The sequence below is a fragment of the Schistocerca serialis genome, chromosome 2 (genome assembly GCF_023864345.2).
Source record: "Schistocerca serialis cubense isolate TAMUIC-IGC-003099 chromosome 2, iqSchSeri2.2, whole genome shotgun sequence".
Lineage (NCBI taxonomy): Eukaryota > Metazoa > Arthropoda > Insecta > Orthoptera > Acrididae > Schistocerca > Schistocerca serialis.
The window spans coordinates 349,505,024-349,516,532 of record NC_064639.1 but is presented as its reverse complement, the minus strand read 5'-3'; the positions used below and the strand labels follow the sequence as shown (position 1 = coordinate 349,516,532).

At 34.4% G+C, this 11,509-nt stretch overlaps 1 protein-coding gene across 5 annotated transcripts in view; it reads right to left on the bottom strand.

Annotated features, from left to right (window-relative positions):
• Positions 1-2,306: 2,306 nt before the first annotated feature.
• The window catches only part of LOC126457154 (zinc finger protein 385B-like), a 135,514-nt gene continuing 126,311 nt past the window's right edge, over positions 2,307-11,509 (bottom strand). For 4 of the 5 annotated variants that reach the window (XM_050093231.1, XM_050093229.1, XM_050093226.1 and 1 more), the window contains one exon: positions 2,307-8,067. In XM_050093231.1, the coding sequence (XP_049949188.1) occupies positions 7,873-8,067 (195 nt within the window). In that variant the 3' untranslated portion in view covers positions 2,307-7,872. Of the gene's footprint in view, positions 8,068-10,778; positions 11,073-11,509 lie in introns of those variants that run through there. The other variant, XM_050093232.1, reaches the window with a different exon arrangement.

Here is an 11,509-nt window from a genome sequence, read left to right as displayed (position 1 = left end):
GTCATTATACCACTCATTATCATATGAAGAATTATGGAGATAGTGCACATTCTTGTTTTAAGACCATTTCACTGCTCCAGCCATTTTGTTTTCTCCTTTCTCGCTCACACACAACTTACACTTTCCCAGTACAATTATTCTATCCTCAATAGTCTGCTTCTCTATTCTTCTCCTCCTTACTACCTCCAAACCTTTCTTCCGTGTACAGTTGTATATATTATCTAACTCAGGAAGACCACCCATGGGTGTCTTTCTTACTCCCAGTGGTGTTCCTGTAGCTGTCTCACTGTAAATATGAGATCTACTGTAGATCTTAACTGGCCATAAGTCATGGTGTTCCTTCTTTCAACTGCTTTTCTACCATTCTTGGAATTCGTTGTCTCCAGTATCTTCTCGAAAAGTTTAGCACTGTGCCATGTATGGGTAACATCCCTATAGTTTTTAAAAATCTTGTCAGCTTCCCTTCTTGGAGACAGGTACCATTATTCCTGTCTTTCAGCCTTCTGCTGTTTTCACTACTTCTGCTTGTCCAGTGATTTTCACATTTAGTTTGTTCAAAGCCAGTGCCTTTCATGTCCTTCAGTGCATTCTCCACGCCTATTCACATTAGATCTTCTTCCATTTACAGTTATTTCCTCCCTTCATGTTGTCCAGAGCCGTTCCATGTGTATTCACATAGATCTTTTTCCATTTCCAGTTAACACTCTCAGAATATGATTAAAACATTTTCTCCACAGCTCCTCAAGATCTTCTCCTCTACCTCAATCCTATCTTTAATATTACAAAAGGATTGATTGCTACTAAATGTGTTATCTATCTTGACAGTGAGTAGCAATCTATCCTTTTCATAACATTGATATTCCAGCATAGACTTTCAATTGTTCCATTCCTATCTTTCCATTACTTGATGGAGAAATACATCAGTGGTAGAGGCAGGTGACCATTCAGATTTGGCACAACTTTGGAATGTGCAAAGATCTTAATCACACAATTCTTTATTAAGTGTTGATAAGTTTCAAAATTTCATCATCAAACAGAAGCTGTGACAAAGCATACAAAAGAACTAGCTATAACAAATATACACATATTAGTCATCCATATACAGAATTTTCATTTAGTATTATGCTTACATTTAAATCGAACTTTTGTAAAACACTCACAAAAGTGAGGACATAGATGGAGTATAATTCAGTCTATGTGCTCAATTTCATGAGCTTTTACTAAAGTTTGATTTAAATGTAAATATAATATTAACTGAAAAATCTGTATATGAATCACTAACATGCATATTTATGTTAGTACGTAAATATTTGCTATCATTAATTCCTTTATCTCACAGCTTCTGTCTGATGAAATTTTGAAACATGTAATGCTTAATAAAGAATTGTATGATCTAGACCTTTCCATATTTCAAAGCTGTAGCAGTTCTATCTTTATCACCATTTTTACATATGCTGTCATTCCATACAATATTATCTGAGTTCCTTTCCTAACCAATAACATCATGATAGTCCATTTTTCCATCCACTTTTTGGGCCTTATTTTTCCTCATTTCATATTATTCCCTTGCTTTTAGTTTGTTTTGTTGGGAAAAAAGTAGTTACTCTTCTTCAAAACTTAGTTATTATTCTTCAAAACTGCTTTTTAACTTCTCATGTGGACACCAGATGGCCTCGTGCTGGATGCTGCTTGAAAGCACTTCCATGGCAGGCGAGTAGTCAGATGGAATGCTGCTGACTTAAAATCAGACAAGAACAGGTATGTGTCACAAGAGAAACTGCTGCTGGGTGGTTTGTAGCAGTTCAACTGAGTGCTGGATATATTATGGCACAAGTCGGTATTCTTCTAATACAGGTTTCCAATCAGCCTGGAAGCGTATCACTGTAATGCACCTGGAACTTACAGTAATACAAACTGGCAGCACTAACAAATACACACCTCCGGGGCTCTGGGTTTGCCATAGCTCAACACAGTAAATTTTAGCCGGACTTGCCGAGTGTTTAGGACCAACCAAACAGCATGCACTGCTTAGGAATGCTACTTACATTATCTCAACTATCTATCTTTGAGACAGGCTTTGACAAATGGCAGAAAGGAAGATAGATTAGGTTTTAATATCCTTATTCTGGCAGTTTCTTGAAATGATTTGGAAACCACTGAAAACCTAAAGAAGGCTGGTCAGATGAGAACTCGAAACCTCCTTTTTTGAACTCATGTACGGAATGCTACCCTCTGTGAGAACTAACTTGGTAGATAACAGAATGAGACAAAATTTTGTTTCATCACATAAAATGAAAGACATGACATCCCAAATTTAGATATTGTTTTATTTTCACTACTTAGGAGTTCACAACAAAATACACAATTTTAGATCTTTAATTTTCTGAAAATTTTCTCACAATTATTGTAAAGCTATATCTGACGACCATGAAGCCTCAATGCACAACCAATCATCAGATTCGGTAACACATGGTGTCTCCATAAGCTGCTGTTTCTCAGTTTTTAGGCTGAATGGGAATTGAAATTACAATTTCATAAGATTGTGATAAAATGAAGATGACACAGTACAAAGGGACAATAGACTAGAGAAGAGAGTTCATACAAATTATAAATACTTGATATGTTCTTTACTTTACTAACAGTACAGTATCAGTAATGAGCAGCATTAGACAGCAAGATTAATTTCATCATGGAAATATATTTTGTACATTCAATAACTCCTCAGAATAAAGATAATTTTCAAAGACACAACATACATAAAACATTAGTTAATACCTTTCAATCTCGAGGGTTTTTATTGACTGCACAACTAGTGTCAGCAAACACTTTGAATTGTGCTTATTAAACACACACACAATTAATAGAGATGCTGTGCTTCTTGGAAAAATACTGATATACAATGTCTGGTTTATCTTATAATTAAAAAGTAATATTACAATCATTTAAAATTATGTACATTTAAATATTATGTACAGCTGTTTAAATTTTACAGTAATTATGATACAAAACTGTGTTAAAATGATGTGTAAAAAGACGTTGGCTTTTTCCCCATCATGATGTCCTCTATGAGCTGAGTTACCTGGCATTCTTCAAGTGTTCCTTTCCCCTCAAAGAAAAATTATTTTATTTTTGCAGATGAGGAAAGGGATTCTTATTAATACAGATGAAGATATAAGAATAAAACAGGATCATTATATTAGCAATTTGCACAGAAGACTAGGAAAATAAATAAAGTAATTGACTTCTACAGGAAGAGAGGTGGCTAACAGTTGTACACAAGTAAGGGACAACAACATGTAACTACTTTAACACACCTGTCATTGCTGAATCATAATTAATGGAAAAAGAGAGAATTTCTGTTAAATTTCCACAACAATGTTAAATGTCATAAGAAGAACAACATAACAGCCACAAATGCTTACATGTCTAATTATGTTGCATTCTGTTAGTCAGGTATAATGAAGATAATTTATGTTTTACTCAACCACAGCTCTCAAAGCAACACCTCATAACCATTCCCACTACACCAGCAATTGCTACAAATGCACTGCCTATTACAGCTGTAACAACTAACATGATCACCAGCACAAGCTAAGTCATGTACTCATAGAATATCTAGTGTTGTACCACAAAGATTTTGTTCTTAAAAGTTTTCCAGTTTATGTATAATGTATGTCACTAAGAGTGTTTGTTGACAATACAAAGAGTCACTAGCATCTCACACACAAATTATAATGCTATAAAATGCCCTGAAAATATTTATTGTCATGTAAAAGAACCATAAATTAATACTGTAGCAGTTACTTCACTGTGATGACAACTGTGGACTATTTTCACATCCTATTTTTCTTTGGTGCTGTTAATCAAAACAGAAAAAAATGTTCTGAAATGAAGACTATGAAATACACTGAAAGTTCAATAAGAGTGAAACTACTTATCTAAAAGCTGATGTAAGCAGAGTTATAAAAGGATTTACATTACACTATCAGTTAGGTCACATTACAAAAATGGCAGAAAGAACATTTAGAAACCTATAACCGATCTGTCTGTAATGCAACAATATAGTTCAGGGAGAAATGCATAGGACATTTAATCACAATACAAAGAAAGGAAGCACTGTTATTATTCAGATCTGTCATTTACTTTCTTTGTATCTTTAGCATAGCCCAGACAATGTGTTTGAATTTAAAACTGAATGATGACCCCAGATATAAATAATCTGCAAAATAAGTTCCTTAAATTTAATCACTGCATCAGTTAGACAGTTTGAAATTGTTGCTGGTTTAAAAAAAATACACACTCACAATGAAAAAGACATTTCCTTACAACATTTAAACTCTCCAGTTTTGTTCTTGCAATGAAAAGTACAAATACACTGCAGAAATAAACGTATCACTATTCCAGATTCCAACTATTACTCCAAGTGTCCAGCTTGTTGTTCATTTTTCTAATTACTCCACAGACACTGTACTGGCTGTAAACAGCACTGCACACAAACTACCATGCCTTTTTCACTGCTTCAGTGCTCTTCAATGTATAATTTTTTTTTAATGAAACAGGAAAAGTTAATACAGCAAACAATTTGAAGTTTTTTTTTCTTATTTTTCAACTAAAGGTGTAATATCACTACCATTTATCTGAGAACTTTGTTACAAATGAAAAAATATTTTGAATTATTATTTATGTGTGATCATAATTAATCACAGATCTTCAGTAACATTCAACAACTCTTCTCATTTTTTGCTAATGCTTCTAACAATCCAAAAGTCTGAAAACAGCAATAAAGAGATAACCAAGAAATGTGTCAGCCAGAATGCTTCGTTCAAGATAACAACACACTGTTGCAAGAAAAGTCAACCTTAGAACTTACACTAGTCTATACATTCACAGCAGAACAGATGAAAAAGTTGCAAACATACAAATGAATTTTCCCTATATAAGTTACTAGGTTTTGAACAGTTTCTTGTATTTGTCACTTACATAATAAATTTGTTAAAAAGGGTTCAAGGTGATTTCCAAATCTTATATGATATTACAAATATATTAGCTGACTTATCTTGTGTTACCTTGCAAATTTTCACGTGGTCAGTGACACATACGATTAGAATGAACACTGTATTCCTAGTTATCAATGAAGACCATTCACATTTAAGGAAAACTATAATAAACCAAATCTCAAACAAGCCACAATATTTGAAGATTGAATGGTAATTAATTATCTTCTAGTCATTATGCCCTACAAATCTGAACAAATGCAAGTTGGAAATTGATTGAAATGTCTGCAAATATTAGTTTACCCATCAAATAACAGAATGTCATCTCGTACAATACTCCCTCTTCTTCAATTATTCTACATTTAATGGTGCTAAAGGAAACTGGCATTATCCGCACACAAGTTATTTGTTGCTATGTGTGAACTGTGTACAGTTTAACGTCTAAAATTTAATATTTTCCAGAAAACTCTCTAAAAACATTTTCACACCAGTACAACTGTGTATTAAAAATAACTAATACTGTGTAGTTCCAATTAGTTTCTCCTGACTTTTCCACACTATGCTAAACACTTTATGAAGCTTACCGTAACAAACTTCATGGTCTACAAATACCTAACTACTAGTGTTATTCAGTTTTTAAATTTATTTATTCAACAGTGATAAATTTCCTTTATTAAGCTAATTTAGCTTCATAACTTGTACCCCTGAATGACTGCTGCTACCATCCTTATCAGAACAAAATAGTTCACAGCACAAGAAACAAAGTAATAAACATAAAAAAGTTACAGTAACTGAAATACATATTTACTGCTATCAACAAAAGGAATTCCAGTTTCTCTGTCCATTAAGATGGCAAAGTTCACTACATTTTTTGGCTGGTGCACGACATCATGACTAACACACGAGGAAAAAATTAGTTTTAATAGATATCAAAACAATTTTTTTTTAAATTGTGTATCAGATTATTGCTTGGAACTTGAATATACTCCACCAGAAACAATAAGACAGAAGTAAAACCAACACACGTACAAGAACTGAGAAAGCAAACTTCAGTTTCACTATAATATAGGAGCTTTAACCAACTAACAAATTTAGGTGGCCTAAAAACACAAATAATAATTGCTATCTGCAGAGTTTCTCCAGTGTAGATGTCCCAGGGAGTTCATCAGGTTATCTTCCTCACGCACACTTAATACAAGTTAAATAACAGTTTCATGAGCAGTTAGATTGGTTTATTATAGTGTTATTAGTTATCAAAGTTGACAAGCTTTTCTTTGTTTCCATTCTCTTCTCAACACCATAAAAGTTAAATAATGCGATACTGATACATCAACAATGTGTTGTTTTGAACCAAATTTGTTATAACAGTAGTTTTAATGTTCATTTTGTTGTGCAGCAACTTTTAGTTCTCGTAATGTTTCACCACTTTGTAGATATATTAATATAAGCAGAAATGTATTGTACAAATGCATACTGGTTTGCACAAAAAAAATTCATCTCATGTTTTTTCAGATACATAAATTTTAAACTTTACAATATTTCCAATTGAACACACAAGAGTAGCTTCAGAGGAAATTAGTTAGATTAATTCAAATCAGAAAACACTAACAGTATCACATATTGATGAATTTGTGAGATTTTAACCATTAAAAATAGGTTATCCTCAGTACACTAACTAATCAAGTAACATCAATCATGTTAACAACAAAACTCAAATTCATGAACATTTATTGAGAGTTCCAACAGAAATGATTGTTTTTGATACAAAGTTTGAAGCATTTACATGACAAACAAGGGGAAACAACAAAATGAATAACAAAGGGAAGCGATACTTTTATAATAATTATACAAGTAATGAAATCACTTTCAAAAAGCTTGTGTGACAACACAGGCACTTCACAAGTTAGAAAAAAGCATCTCTTGCAAGCATATAAGGGAGTGATGATAACAATAACTACAGCGTTAACACAGAGACAGACAAATGTATATGGGCAAATGACAGCTTATTTGTGTTCATGAACATGAATATCTAAGTCTAAAGGAACAAACGCACATACAGGTTGTCTTGAACATGAGTAACAAAAATTCACTAAGTATTCAAAATATAAACAATTATTTCTTAGTATAGGAGTATACCTCAGGGATGAAACACATTCATTGCTTCTAGCAATAAAAACATTCAGAATGAATTATTGGTTCTTTTAAAAAATGATGAGCGGCTTACATATACTTACAGAAATTAACAGTGGCATAAAATTTGTTATTTTCAGTGAAAAATGTTGTCATACTTGTCAGCACAATAAAAACATTCTTGTTCCAGAACGGATGACTCCTACCTGCACACTAAAAACTTGAATCAATACGGAAAAATGTAAGCTTTACATGAAGAGAGAGATAGTGTTGTTTGAGGGTCATTATAAATTTTATGTTGAGCAGAAGTATGACTGCAAATAGAAGACCTGGGAAACAAATAATCGAAACAAGACAGTGTAGAAATAACTAAGGGAAAAAATAAAGATACATCAAAGGAAAACTCAGAACAGAAAACTGATTTATGCTTATACTACTCTCTTGAGATTCGTACAAAAAGCTGCTTGCTTATTTCAACATTAAAATTCCAAACACTCTGAATATATTTTTTCACAGAAACAAAAGTTAAAAATCAGTCAATTCAGATTAAATACAATTTACATATCATTATGAAAAATAAAAACTATTACCTTAAAATATACATCTTCGGAATAATTACTCTTCAAATATGAAAATGACTACCTGTACAATCCAAATGATACCAGTCACACATCTTTCTTAAAGACACTATACTGACATTTTTTGAACAAGATTAGGATAAAACATGTTAAAACAGCCCTGTGGCTCTTCAGATCATTGTGGATGTTCCACTCACAATGTTACTATTAAGTGGCTGTGAATACTGCATGGGTAATTGCATTCTGTTAACTTTTGGTTTCCCTGATGGATTGAAATTCGGCCGTCCTCGTTTCCAGTATGGAGCTGATCTTGGCTTACCTTTGCCATTCACTAGTCTATCCTTGTGCTTCCTAGAGCTTAGGTGCTGTGGAAAAAAAGTGTCATATAAATTGATGAAAGAGAGACTTTAATTTTACAACAAATGTATTTAGAAGTGAGCATATAAAGATAGAAAGAATGTAATTAGTGCCTGCAACAATGAGCATTATTGTTATGATATACAATCTTAGAAGACAGACAGTCATCCCAAATCATAGTACCTATAGTTGCAAATCAGCACAGCTCTCTAGACACGATTGTAATGATGATGGTATTTTGACAGTTTTCTTGGGTCTTTCAATAGGATGTTTAATGTGTGTGTGTGTATTGCCCAAAAACTGGTTGTACAAAGTTTCTTGTGTTCTTGTGGATATGGAAGGGTGTGGAATGAGAAAGAGGGAGGGTGACACTGGGTCCTGCAATGTATCCTTCTCTTTTTTGATTCACAATAAATATAATGTGCCCATCTGACAGATGGTTCACCATCAACAGCATCAGTGTGATACTGTCAAAAACGCTGTAGTTTAATCCAGAACATCAGTCCACAGTCTGGTGGTCAGAAAATGTATGCCATCACTTTGTTTATAAGCCAAACCTTTGTGATGAAAATCTATTCCAACATCATGATGTAAAAAGGGCAACCTTCAGATGTGCCTTAGAACCATCAGCTATACGGTGTAGTGATCTACACCTCCAACAATGTGGGTGGTGCACATCTCACATAAAATCTTACCACTGAATAATTGTTAATTAAAAAAGTCAGTCCATGTTTCTTAAAGGAGCTGCTTTATGGACACCATTACAGGTGACCGAATTTTGGTGCACCTTGAGGTAGATTAATATCTGAGGAGACTGAAAGACGTAAGTCATCCTTAGAAGTCCTTGGGAGAAAAATGATATAGACTTTTTCCTCTTATCTTCCCAGAGCTAATTCATTTGTGGGCTGATGGCCTGCCTCTATTAATTAGACATCACTTTCCTAGTGTGACATTTTTGTTGCAGGGTAAGAAATTTTACAGTATTGATCAGTAGCCTAAAATTTTCTGTCTTTTAAGGTGTCTTCTGTGATGTCAAGTCCTCTCAAATCTCTCCTTAACTCTTCCAGCCATCCAATGGAGGTTTTTAAAATTTCGAAATGGAATTTAAAATTTTCTTGGTTAGCCTATTGTCAGTCTTTCTGTGAATATTATCATAAAACTTTACTCCTCCTTATTGTGTCTGTGCATGTTTCCATATTTCTGCACAAATATTCATATTCATCCTCTTTGTCTAGTTGAAATCTTTGTTGTTTTGTGGTCCTAATTTTTTTCTGGGTATTTTCCTTTATTTTTTCCAGTTCTTCTCGTTAATCTCCTTTATTCACAGAAAGGCACTCAGATTTGCTTCCCATTCAGTTACTGCTGGTAGTGTGTAACTTTTGCCTAGAACAATACTGATCTTTTATTATATCATTTTTGGGTGAGATTGTTTGATAATTTTATTTTCTTTAATCTTTCCTTGCTTATCATGTTATTTAATCCATCTGATTCTCTCCATTCGTCCAAATACCTAACTTATCAATTCTTTTTATTTTCCTTGGTGTGTTTGTATATATTTTTCTCTGTTGTGCTTATTTTCAATGTATTCCATTTCTCATATGATATTTATAATTCAGTTTTAGCTGCTATTTTGTAAGTGTTTCTGCCATTAGTACATGTCTGTCTAAAGTGAGACACTTCAACTTGAATTTTCTTCTTCCTTGGCGCAGTTGGATCCCTTTGATGTTTCTCTCTCATAGTTCTTTATCTCATTCTCTAAGAGCATCAGTGAGAGGCTACTGTTCTGCCAAACTCCAATGTTAATTCCAAAGGCTTCGGAAACTTGTTGCAGGATTTTTTTTTTTAAGACATGTCTGTTCAACTAACTGTTATACATGTTGGATCAGCTGTTGGGGATGATATGAAATGTTATATTATCCTGAAACATCAGGTATGTCAAGATCACTTGTAAACCTTTTCACTGATTACTGGTTTTGAGAGATCTGTTACAAGATTGGATGATGACAGCACAGATTTGTTGAAACTGGTAATCAATAAAAAGATTTACAAGCAATCCTGGTGTATCTGATATCTTAGAACAAAGTATCAACTGATTAACTCGTGGTTTTGTTGATACCTGCTTCTTCTAGTGTAGGTATACTGTCTGTCTATCTATCTATGGAATTGTGGTTGTTTATGAAGTAGATGAAGGCAACAACTCTGTTACATTTCTATATTGTCCTTTTAATGACACACTACACTAGTGGGTAGTGGTACTAGATGGTTTCAGAAAAAATGGCAAGTGGCCAAAGAATCAAGTGGATGACGGCAAGCCAAACACCAATCCAAAAGAACAAAACCAACAGGAATTCAAACGTAAGGCCTACAATCGTCAACGGTGTACAACCAAAGCATGAATAGCAAAATGAGAGGAATCACCAAGACAAGGATGTCACTGGGTGTGAATAGTAACAATGGCGATTGGAAAGCTTCAGACGCATAAACGCAACTGACCGAGGAATGCGCACTCACTTTACTCGTTGCCTACACTACCGGTTGCCAACTCACACAGTGTCCTTGCTGCCACTGGCATGGCTGTGAAACCATACAACTGTGAACAGACAATGCTGGTGCGTGCATCTGGATACTGATGTTAAAGTCAGTAATGATACCAAATCTCTGCCACCTTTAACAGGTGCACTGGGACAGAAATGACCAAATCTGTGCTTCATTTGCCGCGACAAGGGGGAGCATTGTGGGGTAGTGCTCCCAGTGCCTCTAATGGCATCTCAGTTTCCACGTTTCATTCCCATGGTGTCTTGTATGCCTGGTCCACTTGAGTCTGTGGTTGCTGCTGAGGCATTGAGACCGTCAGTGACTGCGGTGATGGAGGAAGTGACTCAACCTTCATGTGTTGCCAGTCCTTACCTGGTTCAGCTGTCAGTTTCTACTGCTGGTGATGATGATGATATGGGTGGAGGTTCTAATGCCACTGTGGCCATGTTCCAGGTAGAACCTGAGGAGCACCAGCAGTCTGTGAGGATGGCCAGAAAATGTGATCGTCAAGAGGGGTATGTGATGGCTGCAACTGGTTTCATTATTATTTAAATGATGAATAACAGCTGCAGGTGTTCCAAAAACACTGAAATTACTATGAAATTGAGTCAAACATTTCTGCTTCCCAATTATCAGTTTCCATTATATCAGTGGTTTTTATTAGATAATAAAACCATTAGTAGATAATAAACAAGTCCCAACAAGAGTATTTTGATGCCTATTACGTGCACATACATAAAGTGCAAAAATGCAATGAGGTATCCTATATATAACTTTTATAGCTTAACATGTCATTTCCCACATTTTACATTTTCCCGCATTTTACACTACTTTTTTGAAGTCCCTAGAAAAGTGTAAAAGTGGGGTTTCACTGTAGTTCAATGCATTCATCATCTACACATACTGTCTTTCCAT